We start from the raw sequence: 19,705 nt of genomic DNA, 5'->3' as shown, positions 1-19,705 counted from the left end.
ATCGTAAAAAGATAAAAACAAATCACCAGATAATGTTCATTGGCATTGGTTGAAAAAAAACATCAGTGTTAGGATCATCACAATGAAGATAATACTCTTAACTTTCTTGCTCCTGTTTTCCTTTGGGGCTAATGGGAAACTTTCATCTGATTTGAACTTTACGGAAAACCTGTTGCACTTTTCTGAAGATCACGGCCAATATTGGAAAACTGGGGTAGCAAGCGAACGTCTCCAGCAAACGTTTGATCTATTGCGGCTGACAAATAAGTGGAAAGGACCCAGGTACTCAACAATTGACGCACCGCTCTTCGATCTTCTTCCATCGTACCAAAAGGCACCCGTGAGACAATACATTAAGCTTAAAATTCCATTGGGGTTGATTTTTAATTTTGAAAATTAGTTCACGTGTATTCTCTGTGACACTATTGTCAGTTCTGTCTTTGGCTGGATTGACGCAGGAGACACCAAAGACGAAATTGTCAATAAAGTGGTTGATTTGTGTCTCACCTTTAACATACAGACAGAAAAGGTCTGCAGAGGAGTGGTTGATGCAAACGCTGTAAGATGAAAGATATTAAATTTTTTCAGAAATTGGAATTTATTTTAGGACGTTATACTTTTCATTTATGCAAACCGCAATGTCACTGTGGAAGATGCTTGCGGTCTACTGCTTTTTGGCGACTGTCCATTGAACAACGCAATGTTTGAATGGTCCATTGATATTTCATCGGCAGGGCCAAAACCTCCGATAGAAAACCCTGAGTTGCCTCCAGTAAAAGAAGAAGAAAAAACATTTCAAATTATATAAATTTTAACACTAAATCTTAGGAGGGGTCACCGACTTTCAAGTTCCTCCACATTAGCGACTTCCACGTGGACATCTACTATGCGCCAGGTGGAAACGCCGATTGTGGTGAACCGACGTGCTGCAGACCAGATCAGGGTGCGCCAGCTAATGAGAGCGCTGCCGCTGGCTACTGGGGCGACTACAGGGATTGCGATATGCCGTGGCACTCGTTTGTCGAAATGCTCGAACACATTAAGGCGACGCATACAGTAAAATATACTCCTTTTATACGCAACCAAAAATTTTATTTATAAAAAAACCGATGTTTAAATTGAAATTTTTAGGACTTTCAGTACATCATTTATACAGCAGACACTCCAGACCACACGGTTTGGTTTACCTCGGTGGAGCACAACACGCAGCTTTTCACTCAGTCACACGCCGAAATTGCCAGGGTTTTTCCAGGTGTTCCAGTTTACCCTATTCTTGGAAACCACGAACCTCATCCACTCAACCTGTAATCAAATAAAATAAACATTTTATATTATTATTTTATTAGCAAATAAGAAATTAAAATTAAAATATTATTTTCAGTTTTGTAGAGCCTGATCCAAACATCCCATACAATATTTCTACTGAATGGTTGTACGAGCTAGCCAGAGACACTTGGAGTTTGTGGTTGGGACCAGAGACCTACGAGGATATTAGCAGAGGCGGGTTCTACGCCACAAAAGTTCAGGGGAAACTGTGGATTGTTGCCATCAACAACAATTTTGCTACAACTACAATTTGTAACTAACTGGAACAAATTGAATATTTTCTTATTCATGGGATTTTAATGCCAGTTGGAGTTTGTACGACAACGAAGACCCAGCAGATCAGCTTAAGTGGCTTGTTGCAAAATTGACTGAAATCGAAGCCTTGGGAGACAAAGTTCACATTTTAGCCCATATTCCATCAGGAAATGCTAATTGCGTGAATAGCTGGATGAGAGAATTTAATATAATTTTGAACAGGTAGATTTTTATGAATGTTCTTAATATCACAACATAATTATATTAAAAAATTCGAATTGAAGGTTTGAGAACACTGTGGTTGCCCAATTTAACGGTCACAGTCATCACGATGAATTCTTCATCTATTATGACTGGGATGACCGCTCGAGAGCTAATGGGGTTTCCTTTATCCCGGGGAGCACCAGCGAGTGGAATCCCTACTACCGTCTTTACACTGTTGAGGGCACTGGAGATTATTATGTAGGGAATTATAACTATATTTGTGAAATTAAATAATATTAAATTCCTAAATCAGAGAATATTGGACTACGAAAATTGGTACTACAATTTGACAGAGGCAAACATGGCTGGGCCTGACGTTAAACCAAACTGGCAGAAACTATATACCTTCAATGCGGAGTATGGGACAAAAGCGACCACCCCTGGTGAGCTTGACCTTTTAGTGCACAGAATGGCTAATGATACTGCACTCAAAACGAAATATTATGGGTAAATTGGCAATCATTCTTGTTATCTCTAGAAACGCTGTTTTAAATTTTATTCAAATTTTAGATACTATTATTCAATGTCCGACCCAAAGTTAGAAGAAGGCTGTGACGAGCAATGTCAAAACCGACTGCTTTGCAACATTGTCGAGACGCTACAAGATGACCTTAGGAAATGTGATGAATTATTCCCACCTGCTAAATAAATTATTCATCACTCGCAATTTACAAACCATTTTGTTTTATTTTAGTTTTAAATTGATATTTTAACTTACCTCTGCGATAAGTGAATAAAGAAATATTACAAGGTTATCGGCAACGACCTATTTTATCACTTTGTTTTGCTGTGAAAATAATCAAAACACACACTTCACATCTAGATCAAGATGTACCAATATTAATCAGGCCATAATCTAATGAAGTGTCACAGTGACAGTTAAGAGTGTCAAGAAAAAAAAGAATAAGCTTCAAACTTTGGACAGCCTTTGATGAAAAATGATTCTTAGGGCATTCTTCCTGTTTCTCGTTGCGTCTTTGGCAACCTGCGATGCCCTTCAGGATGACGACATCGTGGACAACTTTTTGTCTTTCACCCAGGACTACAATGAGTATTACAAATCAGGAAAGATGAGTGTGCGATTGCAGGAAACAATGGACCTCATCCGCTTGCAAACTCCGTGGAAAGGCGCCAACCCAAAATTTGACCCTTTGTTTTTGCAATTAATTTCTCCTGAACAAAAGGCGCCGGTAAGTCGAAAATAGAAATTTGAAGAATATTTTTATTATTAAATTTAATATCAATGCCCATCTGAAGATAACTTGTCTTTTGTGTGATACACTGGTCAACCAAGTTCTTGGATGGATCGAAGCTGGTGAAACAAGAGAACAATTGGTCGAGCGAGCCGTCACCATTTGTCTGGACTTAAACATCCAGAAGGAAAACGTCTGCAGGGGATTGATAGAGAGCAATATTGTAAAAAAATCATATTTATATAATTTTTTGATACATAATTAACAATTATCGCAGGACATACTTCTGTTTATCTACGCTAACCGAGAAGTACGAGCGGTTGATGTCTGCGGCATGGCTTTATTCCCTGACTGTCCTCTGGACAACCCAATGTTCAATTGGACCGTGGACATATCCATCGCAGGACCAAAACCACCTGTTACGACCCCTATACTTCCCCCAGTAATTATTTTCACTGAAAATAATAAAACCGAATAAAAACTTTGGAAAATAATTTAGGAAGGTTCACCAACTTTCAAAGTGCTCCACATAAGCGATTTGCATTTGGATTTGCATTACGCGCCTGGAAGCAACGCTGAATGTGACGAACCCACGTGCTGCAGGGCTGATCAGGGCGCACCAGCTAACGAAAGTGCGGCGGCTGGGTACTGGGGAGACTACAGAGATTGCGACATGCCTTGGCACTCGTTTGTTAACATGCTCGAGCACATCAGAGACACGCACCCAGTAAAGAGATTTTTAAAATGTTAGGGTAATTTATCAAATTATCTGTTTGAAGGACATAAGTTACGTCGTTTTTACTGGAGACGTTCCTGATCACGTTGTTTGGAACACATCTTTTGAGTACAACACCGAGTTGTTCACCAGCGCGTTTAGGGAAATGTCCAGAGTGTTCAGCGTTCCCGTGTTCCCTATTCTTGGCAACCACGGACCACACCCATTAAATCAGTAGAAAAACCCATAAATAATTTTTTTTTTATATTAATAATAAATTTTAATTCCAGATTCGCAGGGCAAGACCTCTCAATTCCAAGGAACGTATCATCAAGCTGGTTGTACGAGTTGATGCGAGACTCTTGGTCCCAGTGGCTGCGTCCGGAAACTCACAATGACATTCTCAGCGGAGGATTTTACATGACTCAAGCCATCGACAATCTTTGGATCATTGGCATCAACAATAACTTCTGCTACAACTACAATTTGTATGCCATTTATTTAATAATAAAATTTCAATTTAATCCGTTTAAATTAGCTGGAATTTGTATGACAATGAAGACCCTGGTGATCAATTGAAGTGGTTGGTTAACACACTGACCCTGTTGGAATCGCAAGGAAGAAAGGTTCACATTTTGGCGCACATTCCTCCCGGTGGCGGAAGCTGCGTCAATTCATGGGGCAAAGAGTTCAACAAGATTGTCCACAGGTATAAATTTGGCTTCATATAAATGCCAAAATTATAACTAATTGTAAGAAATTTTTAAGGTTTGAGAGCACGATCACAGCTCATTTTGTCGGTCACAGCCACAGCGATCAATTTTACGTCTACTACGACCCAGAAGACCTTTCAAGGCCGAATGGAGTGGCTTTTCTCAGTGGCAGCATGACCCCGTACAGTGACCTCAACCCGCAGTACCGAATCTATACTATTGAAGGAACTTACGCCGGAACTGAATATGTACGAAAAACATAAAAAATATAATGCATGATAATTACATTAATTTTTCACACAGCGCGTGTTGGACCACGAGAATTGGTATTACAATCTAACCGAGGCAAATCTGAATGGACCAGCCGTTCCACCCAATTGGAGGAAATTGTACAATTTTAATGAGGAATTCGGAACCGTGGCGCAAATACCTAGTGAGCTTGACCAGCTTATTCACAGAATGATAAACGACACCAGCCTGATTGAAAAATACAACAGGTGCTTTGAGGAATACATAAATTCCACTGATAAGTTAAAATAACTTGATTTTTTTGTTGCATTCAGATTCCATGTGTCAATGGCTGACCCTGGTCTCGCCGGAGGTTGCGACGTAGGGTGTCAGAGGGGCTTGGTTTGCAGAATGGTCGAGACGTTGGAGGGAGATTTGAGAAAGTGCGAGGAACTGTGGCCGCCGCAGTAATTATGAGTAAAAACGCGATAGCGTTTAATTACCGTCAACGCTAATTGCAATAAAATACACCTGCAGAGTACATTGAGAATTTTATATTTTTTCCTTCCTCGTCTGCGAGAGAAAAGCGAAATTAAAAATAAAATGAAACGCCTACCGCAATCACTGTAATCAGCACGCACGTTAATTAGGGGCACAATAATCGCAAACATAAAAAGGGTCGACCGAAAGGCAACCGTTGACACTCAACACACCGTTGAAGAAATGGGCGCTTCACTTTTCTTCGGTGCGATTTTCTGCTTCCTTGCTTGGCAAAATGTCGTGGGCTCTGGTTTGGCCCAAAATAAGTATTTGCGTGCAGCCACGGGCAGCAGAAATTATGTCTATTACGACAACTTGGTTAAGGCTTACGAGTTGGATTCGCGGATTAGAAAATTTATAAGCGTAAAAACTGGACTGCAAAGAGCCGAGGTGGAACAAAACACAGAACCAAGTGACTCTGAATTAGATGGCATAGTAAGTAAGTTAAACTGTTGCAAATAATATTATTTATCAAATCACATAAACAAAATAATTTATTTCAGTAAATAATTAAGGTTTCATTTAGATTTTTATTTTAATAAACTTTTAAATTATAGCGATTTTGATTAAATAAAGCAAACAAAAAACATAGCTTGCCAGTACCACAGAAAATTTATAGTTTTTCATCCTCAGATTTACGTGCCGTGAAAGTTACTAATTACATAAATACACAAAATTCTCTTGCGTGCTTTTTCACCATCAGACAAATTTTGAAGAATTACTGACTTCGTCGAAAGCAATCCGAAAAGGGAATTTTAACCTTGTTGAATGATTTAGTCTATCGTGCCACACACACTCAGCGGATTTTGAGCTGTTGTGCATAATAATTTATTCAGGACCATCTCCGCAAACAATTAGGTTTAATCAACATGCCGGCTCGAATGCTTGGGCTAGCGTCGCGTGTTTGAAAACTAATAAATAAATTTGAAACGAGACGGGACCACGCCAACTGGCGTCACCGCAACCTGCGCGCAGGAAACGGTGCAAAAAAGCTGGCCGTAGAGCTCTAGTTGGTGCCGGACCTGAGTTTGGCGTTCGCCGCTGCCGTCGTGTGCAAATCAACCGATAATATGTAAAACAGGTCGCACCTTTCCGCAGATAAAAAATGACCCCGTTGATTCCTTTGGTGGTGCGCGCACGTCTTGCACCAATTTTTGTTGAAAACGCTAATTTTTCAAATTTCAGTTGAGCTGCGGAATGTGCTACCTGGCGGCCAACACCGTCCTGACTTGGATCAATGAGGGAGCGACGAAGGAGGAGATGGTTGAAAGGATAGTCACCTTGTGCGTGACCATGAACTTGCAGAAGGAGCATATCTGCAGGGGAATCGCCGAAGCTCACGCGGTAAGAAAAACCAAACTATTCAAACGGTGAATAAAATTTTTTTTAAAAGGACATGGCCATTTGGATGGTGAACAAAAAGAAAGGCACCGACAATCCGATCACAGCCGAGGCGGTTTGCGGGTTTGCGCTTTTCCCACAGTGTCCTCTGGAAGGACCGCTTTACACTTGGTCGCTGGACTTTGAATTTACGGGGCCGAAGCCGGAACTTCTTGAAGAGCATCCTATCCCAGTAAAATAAATATTAGTTTTAAGACAAATTAGAAATTTATTTAGCAATTTGTTAAAATTTAAGGAAGACGCCCCAACATTAAAAGTGCTCCACTTGACAGATGTGCACGTCGACCCTCACTACACCCCTGGGTCGAATGCCGAATGTGACGAGCCGATGTGCTGCAGAAAAGATCAAGGCGAAGTAAAAGATCCCAAGGACGCGGCGGGATTTTGGGGTGACTACAGAAATTGCGACACCCCAATGCACGCTTTCAAAGATCTCATCAAACACGCTGCTAAACAACACACAGTAAAATTTGACTGAAAATTAAATAATTTTGTCAAGAGTGACTTTTCCAGAATCTCGACTACGTGATTTTTACCGGCGACGTAATTGACCACTTCATTTGGGCGACCGGCAAACAGTCCAACGTAGAAACAATAAAAACCGTGATGGAGGAAATGAAGCAGGCCTTCAGCGTCCCGATTTTACCAATAATTGGCAACCACGAAGCGCATCCAGTTAACGTGTAACTTGACGATGAGACAGTTTTATTGCGAATTTTACTAATTGTTTTAATCAGATTTTCAGGTCTCCATCCTGAAATTCCCGAAGAGCTTTCTTCCAACTGGGTGTACGCATTAGCTGCTGAAATGTGGTTGCCAGAAATGACAGAGGCTTCGAAAGAGACCGTGAGAAAGGGTGGTTTTTACGCACACGAAATAAAACCAGGCTTGGTCGTCATAGCCATCAACAATAACTACTGCTATCATCTAAATTGGTACCTAAAAAACATCTAAAGAATAAAAAAAAATTTAATAACTGTTTTTAGGTGGCTGCTTTACGATAATAAGGATCCCACCGGACAACTGCAATGGCTCGCCGAGCAACTTTTGGAGGCTGAAAAGGCACAGAAAAAAGTGCACATTCTGGCTCACATCCCCGCTGGCTCAAGTAGTTGCTGGGATGTTTGGAGCAAAGAGTACAGAAAACTGATCCACAGGTGAATATAAAATATATAACATCGTAGAAATAAAAAAATCAATATATCCTAAATGATAGATTTGAAAATACAGTGGTGGCACAATTTCATGGCCATACTCATTACGATCACTTTAATTTGTACTACGATTTGGAAAATCCAAGCCGAGCGATCAGTGCCGCATTTGTCGGAGGTGGAGCGACGGCCTACACCGACGTTAATCCCAACTACAGGGTTTACACAGTAGACGGAGTCAGGGAGGGCTCCACGTTTGTAAGATTATTTTATAAACATTGTTCTTAAGTTTCACAAAAAAAAAAAAAAAAAACAGAGGGTACTGGACCACGAAACTTGGTACTACAACCTAACAGAGGCTAATCTGGCGGGGCCGGACGTTCCCCCAAACTGGCAAAAGTTGTACAATTTTAAAGAGGCCTACGGTCTTGCATCTCTACACCCCAAAGATTTGGACGCGTTCGTCACCAACCTTGTCAAGGACAAAGATTTACAAGACAAATATTACGGGTTTGTTTTTTAATGGTTAGTAAAAAATATCATTGTTAATTAAACAAAACAAATTCCAGTTACTACGTTAAACTCGGAGACTCGTCTTTGGAGAAAGGCTGCAATGATAAGTGTAGGAAGTCTCTAATTTGCGACATTGTGACTACGGTACACACGGATGACGCGAAGTGCAAATCTATGCCTTTTGAATCCAATAACGCGTTGAAAAGGAAGAAGCGAGACAAAGAAGCTGCAATACGGATTGAAACATAAAAAAATCTAAACGGTTTTTAGCCGAGTGGCTCTGCTTTTAATTTATTTGTGCATTAAAAAAATAAAGATTTCTTTGGATAATTAAAACTGGCTTTAAATTCCTCCCTCATTTACATTATACTACACACAAAAACCCAAAAATATAAAATATCTGCTGCGCGCAGGAAATATTTTGGCTATTTTGCTTTTATTTTTACCTGTTTTTATCCATTTGTCAGCGAGGTCTTTTAAGCACTCTTTTAATTTCTTATGAAATAAACTGGGATCTATAAATTTAACAGATTTCTTCAATTATTCACTTTGAGACGTTTTGATACTTTTACTTAGTAAAACTCTGCACGTTCATTCCTTAACTTACATTGTGAAATTTATGAAATCATTTTATATTCTTAAAATAGAGCTTTTTTCAAGATTAATGCAGCGATATTAGTTGACAGAATCCTAGATTCTTATCACTGTTGTTAGATCAGGCGATCGCATCTTTTGACAGTTTGTTCTGATTTTTAGAAATGGGAGAAAAATAGGTTGAAGCACAATTATATTTTTTAAACTTGGATGATTTTTTAATTAAATTAATTTTTCAATAAAAAAAGGTTGGATTTTTTAGTAATTTTAAGACTTTTCTAGAGTTTTGCTTAGTAAGAGTAACCGCAATTAGCGACGATTTTCTTATCTTACTGCGTGTTTGAAACATGTGAATCTCATAACCTTATCTATCACAATCCCTGTCGTTGGTATATAATCAGGAGACCGGCTTGGCAATTAGCGCACTGTTTTAATAATGCGTCTACTGATTGCGTCTCTCCTGCTGCTGTCCTGCGGGGTGGCTCTGGCCGTCGGCCAGATCGACTTCAAAAATTTACCCATCAAGATAAATGAATATCTTAATTCAAAAATTATGACGCCGGAAATGGAAAAGACGTTTGAGTTATTTCGGCAGAGGAAGACAATGAAACCTTACACTAGCACGTTTGACATGCCACTGCTTGATGGACTCGACGAAAAGGAAATCAGCAAGGTACGCACATTTAAAAAATAAAAATTAAGTGACAAAAGAATATAATTATGTATGATTGTAAAATAGGCAGTTTGTGACACGTGCACTTTAATGGTGGACACAATTTTTTCGTGGATTGATGCCGGTGACACGCGCCAGCAGATCATAGATAAGTACGTTACACTTTGCACTGACACCAATTTTGCTAGCCCGAACGTGTGCCGTGCCACAGCCGAAATCAGATTCGTAAGTTTCAGCAAAGAAAAAAATTAATTCCGATTGTAAAAATTCAAATTAAAAGGATCTAGGTTATTGGTTATATACAACGAAGAACGGCACCCAGTACCCTATCACGGCTCAAGATGTGTGTGGATTTAATTACTTCGCCGACTGTTGGGTCGGAGGGCCGCAATACGAATGGACTTTGGATCTAAACTTTTTAGGACCAAAACCTACACCCGACACTCCCCAGCTGCCAGAAGTGAGAATTTGAAAATTTTGTTTAAAAAAATTAAAATAGAAAATTTAGCCAAGCTCGCCGACTCTGAAAGTCCTGCAGTTCACCGACATTCACATAGACCCAAATTATTTGGTTGGTGGCAACGCCGAGTGCGAAGACCTTAACTGCTGCAGGTTCGATCAGGGAGCACCGGCAAACTCCAGTGCCGCAGCAGGATACTGGGGAGACTATCGAGATTGCGACACCCCTTATCATGCCTTCGAGAATATGCTACAGCAGGCTGCTACTCACACAGTAAACTGAAAATAAAACGCTTAAAATTTTATCTAAGGATTGTAAAACTCTTAGGACATTGCGTACATTATTTTCACAGGAGACATCATTGACCACGGCACGTGGGCCACTTCCACAAGTACCAATCGCGACTCAATCATTTACGCCTTTACATCAATGGTGAATTATTTCCCTAACGCTGTAATCTTGCCAATCGTGGGAAATCACGAGTCTCATCCCACTCACAAGTAAGACGCCAGTATAATCTCAAACACGCCCTAACCATCTTTATTAGTTTTGTTTCCGACCTGCCTGAGGTCCCTGCAAGCATTTCAACTGGCTGGTTGTATTCCATCGCTGAATACATTTGGAGCGCCTGGATCCCAAACGCTAGGGAAACCATTCTGAAAGGTGGTTTTTACTCCTATCAGGTCAATCCTGGACTTAAGGTCATCGGCCTGAATAACATTTTCTGCTACAATTACAACTGGTAAGTTAAATGTAAATAAAAATCAACGCGAGGCTAACAATTTCTGGCTAGGTGGTTGCTCTACGAAAATGAGGACCCTGCAGGTCAGCTTATCTGGTTCGCCCAAGAGCTGTTAGCCTCCGAGCAGCAAAATCAAAAAGTGCACGTTTTGGCACACATCCCCAGCAGCTCAGACTGCATGCCCAATTGGCAGAAAGAGTACCTTCGCATCCTGGACAGATTTGAAAATACGATTGTTGCGATGTTCCATGGACACACTCACAACGAACATTTCAACATTTATTACGACCCAAATAACCGCACCAGGGCAACTGGAGTAGGTTTCATCGGCGGTTCAGGCACCGCCTTTAGCAATGTTAATCCCAACTACAGAATTTATACCATTGATGGCGACTACCAAGGATCCTCCTACGTAAAATCCCTAATTTACTAAAATCCTTTTTCACTTTTTAATAATTTATAATTTTATAGAGAGTACTTGACCACGAAACTTGGTCTTTTAACTTGACTGAAGCCAACTTGAATGGACCCGATGTCCCACCCACGTGGACTCAATTGTACAGCTTCAAGGATGCATTTGGGCTAAGCTCTCTGCTACCCCAAGACCTTGACGCTTTTGTTTCTCGACTTGCTAATGACGCTAACCTGCAGGACTTGTACTATCGGTAAAAATTTAAAAAAAAAAAAAAGTGAAGAAACGCATTTGCTAAAAGAAAATTTCAGCCTTTACTGGACTGCTGGAGATCCGTCCCTTGCTGCCACTTGTGACGTTGCATGCAGAAGGAACCTCGTTTGCGAGATAGTCAGAAACCTTCAAGGAGATGATTCAAAGTGTGCCGATTTTCTTCCTTGATTTGTAAGCTGAATTTAAACCGGCCAAAATGGAAATAAAGAATAAATAAAAATTGCAACACTCACATTGGTGTTTAAAAAGTGACGTCTTGAGATGTCTGCGAGGGTGAAGAACTGCCAGAGCTCAAAGTCTCATCCTTGGCATTGAGTGGGGTTGCAGGCGACGCAGGGTGCGAATGCTTCCCTTCTCGGCTGGCATCCTTGCTCTTGTGCTTGTGGTGCTTATGCTTGTGCTTGTGTTTCTTTTTGTCCTTTTTTTTCTTCTTGCTCTGCAAGAATAATTTTAGATGAGATTAAATACTAAATTCTTTTTATTATCTTACCTTGCTTGGTTTGCCTTCCTCTTTAGTGTGCTTTTCACTTCCACCTTCCTCCTTGAACATCCCAGGCAAAAATCCTGTTGGTCCTTGAGAGCTCCCCATCATGCCTGGCAATGACTGCGAGTTGTCCGAAAAGTAGTTACTGTCAATCTTGGGTGGTGGGATTGGTGGCTGGTCCTGCGCATATAATTTATTGTTGTCAGTTCTCTAAACAGTAAAAAAAATTGCATACCTTAGCCTCAATTTCTACAGTAACCAACTCGACTATTTGATTTTCCTCTAAAAGTATTGGAGACATTCTAGCACGCTTGCTTTCTCCATCAGGCAATAATTCAGTATCGGCCTAGGCAAAATAAATTGATTAATTTTTTACACCGTGTGAAAATTAAGCTCACTTCTCTTTTCAGGGCTGGTTTATTTAGAGCAAAGTTTTCAGTGTAGCACAATGGTCTCCTCATTCCGTAAAGGACATAGTAAAGATCGACAAAATCGCATCTCAGTTTGGAATCGTAATATAAATTTTGACTGTAAAATAAAATCCAAGGAGAATTAAAAATAAATAAATAAATAAAATGGGGGAAATACTTGATGTTGTTCCACAGCCTGGAAGCAAGAACTGACGTATCTACTGGACTTCCAGCAGCAATGTCAAATGGAGGTGAGTCAATCAGCATCCTAACGACTTTGTGTCGGATTGGAGGCTCTGGATCACTTTCAGCAATATCCAGTAGAAAGTCCAAATCTTCAGATGTTCCATCAGCTCTTTGGTAATCAACCAATGCACTCAAGCCCGCAAGACGAACATCTGCATTTAATTAAATTGCATTCCTTGATGAACAAATAGAAATGATAATTACCGAGACACTGCCCATATGCAGCATACGAGCGGAAAATTGCTGGTGAGCTCGGAATGTGGCCAAACTTCTGCAATTTTCTTATTGCACCTAAGCAGGCCACAGTTACTCTCATTTTGTAGCAAGGGAGCAACTTTTCCAGATTGAGGCACCTGGTAATCTCCTCAACCACAAGTTTTGTTTCCCCTGTCAAGCTTTCAGACGTGATGCCCCCAGCTCTGCAAAATTAGTGTAAAAATGGGAATCAATTTCCGTTTATGGACATACTTGGCAGTGAGCATGGAAACAGTAGGTGTGACTGTTGCTCCTAGAGCTTCGACCAAGGCTGCTCGATAATAATTGTCCGAAAATCGATTTTTCGAGTTGTCGTTGAAGCGGAAGAGGTCAAGCAAAAATCTTATCACCTCCGGAGGGCAAATTCCATGTGCATTACGCAGACCAGCCATTGCCAATGGAATTGTCTGAAATTTATGGTTTACTTTTATTTTGTTTTTCGTCAAGCAAACAGACTCACCTTCTGCAAGAAATACAACTGGAGATTGGTGAAATCGTTTTGCCTGACAACATGAGGGCACGAAAAAGATCCAAACAGCTTTCGAAAGATTGCAAGCATCGCTGGTGGACCTGCCCATCCACTAACCATAGCATTGGCGACCTGCAGTGATTTTTTCTTACTAAAATCCAACAATTAAAATAAAAAGAGCTTACTTTAGTAAGACAATGAGCAGCTCTTAGCCGAACTCTAATATAAGCTTGCTCATTCTCAATGGTGTCCGTCAAGGCCAATCGAGTGGCAGGTGTCGAGTGTTGCTCTAGAGCTATGATTGCCTCAGACTGAGCCGTGACATCCCGTTCGTGCCTCAGTTGGTACTGCCACATGTAATCGGGCTGCTGAACTTTACTCGCTCTGATCAAAGTCATCTCAGGGTCAACTCTAACCCACAAGACAGGTGAATCAGCACTGCAAGAAGTATAAAATAGAATTCTTATTCTCATAAATTATTTTATATTTACTCCATAGCGCTGAGGTCCATGTCAACTTCTTCTCCCGTGCAGAGGGGAATTTTCTTCTTCTTGTTCCTCCTCGACTTAGAGTGACAAGTTAAATCTGCCCTAGCAACATTTCCCTCAATTTGCAGTGTGTGCTTGAAAGTGCCGTCAAGTTCCTGGAGTGCAACTACAAGGGGACCCAGATACCGTCGGATTCCTTTCTGACCAATTTTCTCTTGGCGCAACTCAAGCTCAACAGTGTTTCTGCAAGATTATAAGTATAAATGTGATAAATTTAAATTTTATTGCAAATATTCAACCTTTTTCTGTTAAATATAAACTGCAGACTAAAGTGTGCATGTCCTTGTGTTCGAACCCATGTGTCAATGAAACTTTCCATGTCTTTGCCAGAAACTGTGAACACAGCTTTGGAGAAAACTGTGGTGGAGACGGTCAGATGGTTCCACGCATTCACAGACGAGATGTTGTACATTTTTTGTTGACTGGCCGTGGTAGCCAAAACTAGTTGCTTGTTGAAAACCTAAAAAATTTGGCTCAGGTTAAATCGTGAACTTGTTACATGTCCATATAATTTTACCTGTAAAAGCAGTTCATGTCCGATTCTTTGCTCTAACATTCTGATTATCAAGTGGGATTTCTTTCTCATTATTTCAAAGTATTTTGGACTCAACGTGTGCAAGCTTCCGATTGGGAACTGGAAGAGAGGCGAGTTTGACTGAGGACCCCCTATCAGATAAATGACTCATTGAAGCAAAACAATATAATCTCATTTAGCGCTCAAATTTACCGTGAGACTTTCCATGTTTGTGATGGTGATGATGATGATGAGAGCTCTGAGAGTTTTCTGTGTCTTGAGTCGTTGGCAAAGGTGCTGGAGCCTGTGATGGATCAAGAACGATTCCCCCCATTTCTTGTTCATATTTGACAATGTCTTGCATTTCCTATATAATTATGGAATGAAATATATTAAATTTTTTCACTCTAAAATTCCAAGACTAAACATACTGAGTGGATGTAATCCAGGTACTCATTGTCTCCAAAACATTTTTTAGAAAAGAGACCAGTCAGGTAGGTTGCAATTCCGTGACAAAGCCAAAGATCTGACCAACGCTCCATTGTGATGAAGCAGCCAAAAAACTGCTCTGCAATGGCCTGGGCCATGGATTTGCGAGTCAAGTAGACTTGATCCACAATAGGGGCTCCATGAAGCAGGTAAGTGCTAAAAGAAAACAATCTGAGTCAATACATAGGTTATCACTTTATCAAACAAAATTTACCTGAATAGACCCATCGTGGCATAAGGCCGAACATCATCTACTGCTTGGTCAATGAACACTTGCTTGTAGCAAGTATAGGGGTATCTATATCAAACATTAAAATAAACAGTATTTTTCCTGCAAATAAATACTGACCTAGCTGAGAGGGTTTCTTCGTAAAACTCAAATGACTCATGCATGTATTTTACAGACGACTTCAGAATTGGCATTAGTCCTGGTAAGCAGAAATGTGTGACCTCGTGCATCGTTGGGTCAACAAAAACTTCAAATGGCCTGAGAAGTTTATAATTAGAAAATCATTTTAAATTTTTTAAATAGTACTGACCCAACTGCCAGCCCAATGTGTGGGGCGGCTGTTGGGGTGGTGAGAGAGTAGTAAAAAGTTTTTCTCCGCATGTCAGGTGTGTACACGACCTCCATTAATTCTCCACTTGCCACCGCAATCATAGATTCGTCTACAGTGAATTCCAGTCTCCATGGGCATGGCTCTGAAAACGTGTCCACACATGGGAACCAGAGTCGAGACGAATTGGCGTAGCCATTGGTGAACATGTGAGCACCCCTCTGCACATACAAAAAATGTGGTTTTAAATGAAAAAATAATTACCATCAGTACTTTACCTCTGCTAAACTTCCTTCGCCTTCTGGAATGACAAAATGCAGCCCAGATTTTGGTTCTTCAAGAGAAAACTCAATTCCAATCTTCAGAGGTCGGCCCTCTTGAAAAAGTGGCCAAGACTGCTCTGGAAAGGTTAGCAATAGCTCCCCGGAGCCTCTGTCCGTGTCCGTTGCCTGCGCTGCTTTAAGGTGAGCAGGCGAAAAATTCTCGAGCGATTTCCTTCAGAAAAAAAGCAATACATGTATTTTTAATTTCCAAAAATTAGATTTATTTATTTTACTTGTCGTTGTTTTCATCTGTTGGGTAGACTTCAAGAAAGGGGTCAAAATACTGAAACTGCACTTCATAGTTGCCATTGAGGACAACTCGGTAAACACGAATTTGCTTTGCGCTGAGGAAAATGTAACGAAGGTTGTCCTTCAAGGGAATTATCGTCAGCTCAGAGTACCCCTGCAAGAAATAAAATAATCATTTACAGACAAAAACGAACAAAAGGACAAATAATTACAATCACGCTTTGCCGCTGGAAATTAATTCCTGTGAGACTGACGAGTTGATGTGCTGAAAAATAAAGAAGTGGAAAAAATTAGGTGCATCATATCAATGAAATTAAGTTTACCAATTTGCGATAATTATGAAAAGAGTTTTCAAATAAAAAAAGTAAACATACAAAGTTTGAAATGCCTCTTTAGCTCAGGTTTTTCTTTCTTCGTTTTGCTACTGCCGGTCTTAGAGTCTGACGATTTACTCATCTTACTTGAGAGACCCATGTAGCTCGTTGGTTTAGAGCATTTCATGGAAATTAATTTACTTATACAGTCCGCAACAACCGTCCATGTAATCGGAAAAACTTATTTCGTTGCCTGTTTCTTTAAAACCGGCGAGAAACATCAAACAAGCCGCCTCGGCGCTACTATAATTATATCTTAATAATGTTTTGCCCTCCTTGGTTTAGCCTTTGCTCAAAGTTTTGTTTGCTATTTCAAGAGTCGCAATAAGACATAAGGAGAAACTCCTATCCCACTCTTCAGCCACAAATTGTGCGAACGATTCTCACGAACGCGACAACTTTTGCTGGATTTGGCTGCCCGGCAAAAAGTCAATGTAAAATGGTGTGTTGGTGGGGGAAGGCAGTGCGCGGTGAGAGGGGTAACAGTGCAACTCCGTTCGCTGGATTTGGCTGCCCGCGCGGCTCGGCCACATTAAATATCCAAACTGCAGATTTCTGAGTTTTATTTTCAGTTTCTTTTTTCTGCTTCAATTTAAAAAATAAATTATTTAACAACAAATTATAATTTAAAAATGCTTAGAGTTACTTTTTAAATTAATTGACGGGTTTATTTAAAAATGCGACTGCGAATGCTGGATTTGACTGCCCGCGCGCGGCTCGAGTACATAAAATATACAAACTCCAGAATTCTGAATTTTATATTCATTTTCTATTTGCTGCTTCAATTTAAAAACTGAATTATTTAACAATAAATTATAATTTAATAATGCCTAGACCTACTTTTAAATTTTTCACGGGTTTATTTAAAAATGCGACTGCGAATGCTGGATTTGACTGCCCGCGCGGCTCAGCCAGCACATTAAATTGATTATATACTTTGCTTAATTTTGTTTTCAGCTTGGTTTGCTGCTAGAATTTGAAAACAAAATTAATTATCAATAAATTATAATTTTATGATGCTTAGAGCTAATTTTTAAATTTATTTCACGGGTTTAATTTAAAATGCGACTGTGAATGCTGGATTTGACTGCCCGCGCGCGGCTCGAGTACATAAAATATACAAACTTCCAGATATCTGAATTTTATTTTTAGTTTCTATTTGCTGCTTCAATTTAAAAACTAAATTATTTAACAACAAATTATAATTTATAAATGCTTAGAGCTACTTCTTAAATTTTTCACGGGTTTATATGAAAATGCAACTGCGAAGCTGGATTTGACTGCCCGCGCGCGGCTCGACTATACATAAAATATACAAACTCCAGATATGATTTTATATTCATTTTCTATTTGCTGCTTCAATTTAAAAACTGAATTATTTAACAATAAATTATAATTTAATAATGCCCAGAGCTACTTTTAAATTTTTCACGGGTTTATTTAAAAATGCGACTGCGAATGCTGGATTTGACTGCCCGCGCGCGGCTCGACTATACATAAAATACAAAGTGCAGATTGCTGAATTTTTTTTCAGTTTCTTTTTGATGCTTCAATTTAAAAACTAAATTAGTTAACAACAAATTATAATTTAAAAATGCTTAAAGCTACTTTTAAATTTTTCACGGGTTTAATTGAAAATGCGACTGCGAATGCTGGATTCGGCTGCCCGCGCGCGGCTCGGCCCATTAAATAATACAAACTAAGCTGCAATTTGCTGAGTTTTGTTTTCAGATTCTTTGTGATGCTAGAATTTACAAAATTAGAATAGTAACTAATACTTCATTAGGGATTATGACAACTGATTTTTTTTTTAAATAAACGTGTTAAATTTGATATGCGACTCCGTTCGCTGGTTTTGGCTGCACGCGCGGCTCAGCCACATTAAATGCGAAGTGTTGATTGCTGAATGTTGTTATCAGTTTCTTTTTGCTGCTTGAAAAAAAAGAAATTAAATTAACTAATAATTCTTTATTAGCGATGTTTACAACACTAATAATTTTATTTAAATGAACGCGCTAAATTTAATATTGCGGCTACGTTTGCTGGATTAGGCTATTTGGTTGCATCATCAATTAAAACAATTGTGTGAATTGAAAAATTAGTTTATTTTTTAACTAAATACCTTCATTTAATAGAATAAACAAAAAGGAACTTCAATTGAAAGCAAATTTTTAGTCCAATAAGATTTTATTTTTAATTATACAATATGTTGTTGAAATGAAGAGATATTGGCTTTTCCTCATTACGAAAATTGTTCGTCAACCAAATAGCCTAATCCAGCAAATGTAGCCGCATTATTAAATTTAGCGCGTTCATTTAAATAAAATTATTAGTGTTGTAAGCATCGCTAATAAAGAATTATTAGTTAATTTAATTTTTTTTATTCAAGCAGTAAAAAGAAACTGATAACAACATTCAGCAATCAACACTTCGCATTTAATGTGGCTGAGCCGCGCGTGCAGCCAAAACCAGCGAACGGAGTCGCATATCAAATTTAACACGTTTATTTAAAAAAAAAATCAGTTGTCATAATCCCTAATGAAGTATTAGTTACTATTCTAATTTTGTTAATTCTAGCATCACAAAGAATCTGAAAACAAAACTCAGCAAATTGCAGTTTGTATTATTTAATGGGCCGATCGAGACGCGCGCGGGCAGCCGAATCCAGCAATCGCAGTCGCATTTACAATTAAACCCGTGAATAATTTAAAAAGTAGCTCTAAGCATTTTTAAATTATAATTTGTTGTTAAATAATTTAGTTTTTAAATTGAAGCAGCAAATAGAAAATGAATATAAAATCATATCTGGAGTTTGTATATTTTATGTATAGTCGAGCCGCGCGCGGGCAGTCAAATCCAGCATTCGCAGTCGCATTTTTAAATAAACCCGGCAATAAATTTAAAAAGTAGCTCTAGGCATTTTTAAATTATAATTTGTTGTCAAATAATTTAATTTTTAAATTGAAGCAGCAAATAGAAACACAAAAAAAAATTCAGATATCCGGAGTTTGTATATTTTATGTACTCGAGCCGCGCGCGGGCAGTCAAATCCAGCATTCACAGTCGCATTTTAAATTAAACCCGTGAAATAAATTTAAAAATTAGCTCTAAGCATCATTAAATTATAATTTAGTGTTAATTAATTTTGTTTTCAAATTCTAGCAGCAAAGCAAACTGAAAACAAAATTAAGCGAAGTATATAATCAATTTAATGTGCTGGCTGAGCGGCGCGGGCAGTCAAATCAAGCAAACAAGTCGCATCGTACCCCTCTGTCCGTACGCTTCCCCACCACCAGACCGAGCAGCGATTTCCAGCAAATTTTGTCGCGTTCAG

The 19,705-nt window shown here is 39.3% G+C and overlaps 5 protein-coding genes across 7 annotated transcripts; 4 read left to right on the top strand and 1 right to left on the bottom strand.

Moving 5' to 3' along the window:
* Positions 1–15: 15 nt before the first annotated feature.
* Positions 16–2,523, top strand: LOC132201976 (sphingomyelin phosphodiesterase-like). The gene is given in 11 exon segments (XM_059628550.1): positions 16–340; positions 401–559; positions 608–772; positions 829–1,056; positions 1,132–1,304; positions 1,382–1,557; positions 1,560–1,578; positions 1,633–1,803; positions 1,866–2,043; positions 2,099–2,292; positions 2,356–2,523. Coding segments are annotated over 11 exon segments (1,860 nt in total). The 5' UTR covers positions 16–82; the 3' UTR covers positions 2,495–2,523.
* Positions 1,048–16,746, bottom strand: LOC132201970 (transcription initiation factor TFIID subunit 2). Of its 2 annotated transcripts, none has more exons than XM_059628543.1 (22): positions 16,372–16,744; positions 16,210–16,262; positions 15,982–16,151; positions 15,704–15,920; positions 15,408–15,646; positions 15,218–15,355; positions 15,083–15,166; positions 14,811–15,024; positions 14,593–14,746; positions 14,383–14,531; positions 14,105–14,325; positions 13,809–14,048; positions 13,503–13,755; positions 13,309–13,449; positions 13,062–13,255; positions 12,798–13,012; positions 12,526–12,745; positions 12,336–12,465; positions 12,173–12,283; positions 11,944–12,117; positions 11,687–11,889; positions 1,048–1,302 (listed from the first exon to the last, which is right to left on the bottom strand). In XM_059628543.1, the coding sequence occupies exons 1-21, from the start codon at positions 16,496–16,498 to the stop codon at positions 11,695–11,697; spliced, it is 3,639 nt and encodes a 1,212-aa protein (XP_059484526.1). In that variant the 5' UTR covers positions 16,499–16,744; the 3' UTR covers positions 1,048–1,302; positions 11,687–11,694. The 2 variants fall into 2 exon arrangements, with proteins under 2 accessions (XP_059484526.1, XP_059484527.1); XM_059628544.1 differs by lacking the exon at positions 1,048–1,302 and adding an exon at positions 11,486–11,629 and having other exon boundaries at positions 16,372–16,746.
* Positions 2,713–5,235, top strand: LOC132201972 (sphingomyelin phosphodiesterase-like). The gene is made up of 10 exons (XM_059628547.1): positions 2,713–3,035; positions 3,103–3,261; positions 3,316–3,480; positions 3,538–3,765; positions 3,818–3,987; positions 4,044–4,241; positions 4,292–4,462; positions 4,522–4,714; positions 4,770–4,963; positions 5,030–5,235. The coding sequence occupies exons 1-10, from the start codon at positions 2,784–2,786 to the stop codon at positions 5,163–5,165; spliced, it is 1,866 nt and encodes a 621-aa protein (XP_059484530.1). The 5' UTR covers positions 2,713–2,783; the 3' UTR covers positions 5,166–5,235.
* LOC132201971 (sphingomyelin phosphodiesterase-like) lies at positions 5,389–8,635 on the top strand. Of its 2 annotated transcripts, none has more exons than XM_059628545.1 (10): positions 5,389–5,669; positions 6,420–6,578; positions 6,628–6,807; positions 6,871–7,098; positions 7,149–7,318; positions 7,373–7,570; positions 7,622–7,792; positions 7,852–8,044; positions 8,103–8,296; positions 8,356–8,635. In XM_059628545.1, exons 1-10 carry the CDS (start codon positions 5,418–5,420, stop codon positions 8,546–8,548), a joined length of 1,938 nt encoding a protein of 645 aa, XP_059484528.1. In that variant the 5' UTR covers positions 5,389–5,417; the 3' UTR covers positions 8,549–8,635. The 2 variants fall into 2 exon arrangements, with proteins under 2 accessions (XP_059484528.1, XP_059484529.1); XM_059628546.1 differs by lacking the exon at positions 5,389–5,669 and adding an exon at positions 6,170–6,363.
* LOC132201973 (sphingomyelin phosphodiesterase-like) lies at positions 9,295–11,685 on the top strand. Its single transcript, XM_059628548.1, has 9 exons — positions 9,295–9,566; positions 9,633–9,791; positions 9,847–10,026; positions 10,075–10,299; positions 10,354–10,526; positions 10,574–10,768; positions 10,820–11,180; positions 11,240–11,433; positions 11,492–11,685. The coding sequence occupies exons 1-9, from the start codon at positions 9,330–9,332 to the stop codon at positions 11,619–11,621; spliced, it is 1,854 nt and encodes a 617-aa protein (XP_059484531.1). The 5' UTR covers positions 9,295–9,329; the 3' UTR covers positions 11,622–11,685.
* Positions 16,747–19,705: the final 2,959 nt, after the last annotated feature.

The sequence above is a fragment of the Neocloeon triangulifer genome, unplaced genomic scaffold (genome assembly GCF_031216515.1).
Source record: "Neocloeon triangulifer isolate White Clay Creek 2 clone unplaced genomic scaffold, ASM3121651v1 ptg000014l, whole genome shotgun sequence".
Taxonomy (NCBI): Eukaryota; Metazoa; Arthropoda; class Insecta; order Ephemeroptera; family Baetidae; genus Neocloeon; species Neocloeon triangulifer.
The sequence above is the reverse complement of the archived record's forward strand: the minus strand, read 5'-3'. Positions and strand labels throughout refer to the sequence as shown.

Excerpts from the sequence above, each read along its gene's own strand:
- LOC132201972 (XM_059628547.1), top strand. The coding sequence starts at position 2,784 with ATGATTCTTAGGGCATTCTTCCTGTTTCTCGTTGCGTCTTTGGCAACC. Across the intron at positions 3,481-3,537 it reads CGACCCCTATACTTCCCCCA|GAAGGTTCACCAACTTTCAA; the intron begins GTAATTATTTTC and ends AAAATAATTTAG. Across the intron at positions 4,715-4,769 it reads CTTACGCCGGAACTGAATAT|CGCGTGTTGGACCACGAGAA; the intron begins GTACGAAAAACA and ends TTTTTCACACAG.
- LOC132201971 (XM_059628545.1), top strand. The coding sequence starts at position 5,418 with ATGGGCGCTTCACTTTTCTTCGGTGCGATTTTCTGCTTCCTTGCTTGG. Across the intron at positions 7,571-7,621 it reads TACTGCTATCATCTAAATTG|GTGGCTGCTTTACGATAATA; the intron begins GTACCTAAAAAA and ends AACTGTTTTTAG. Across the intron at positions 8,297-8,355 it reads TTACAAGACAAATATTACGG|TTACTACGTTAAACTCGGAG; the intron begins GTTTGTTTTTTA and ends AACAAATTCCAG.
- LOC132201973 (XM_059628548.1), top strand. The coding sequence starts at position 9,330 with ATGCGTCTACTGATTGCGTCTCTCCTGCTGCTGTCCTGCGGGGTGGCT. Across the intron at positions 10,300-10,353 it reads AGCAGGCTGCTACTCACACA|GACATTGCGTACATTATTTT; the intron begins GTAAACTGAAAA and ends TAAAACTCTTAG. Across the intron at positions 11,181-11,239 it reads ACTACCAAGGATCCTCCTAC|AGAGTACTTGACCACGAAAC; the intron begins GTAAAATCCCTA and ends ATAATTTTATAG.
- LOC132201970 (XM_059628544.1), bottom strand. The coding sequence starts at position 16,498 with ATGAAATGCTCTAAACCAACGAGCTACATGGGTCTCTCAAGTAAGATG. Across the intron at positions 15,921-15,981 it reads ACAGATGAAAACAACGACAA|GAAATCGCTCGAGAATTTTT; the intron begins GTAAAATAAATA and ends TTTTTTCTGAAG. Across the intron at positions 14,747-14,810 it reads ACCTGGATTACATCCACTCA|GAAATGCAAGACATTGTCAA; the intron begins GTATGTTTAGTC and ends ATAATTATATAG.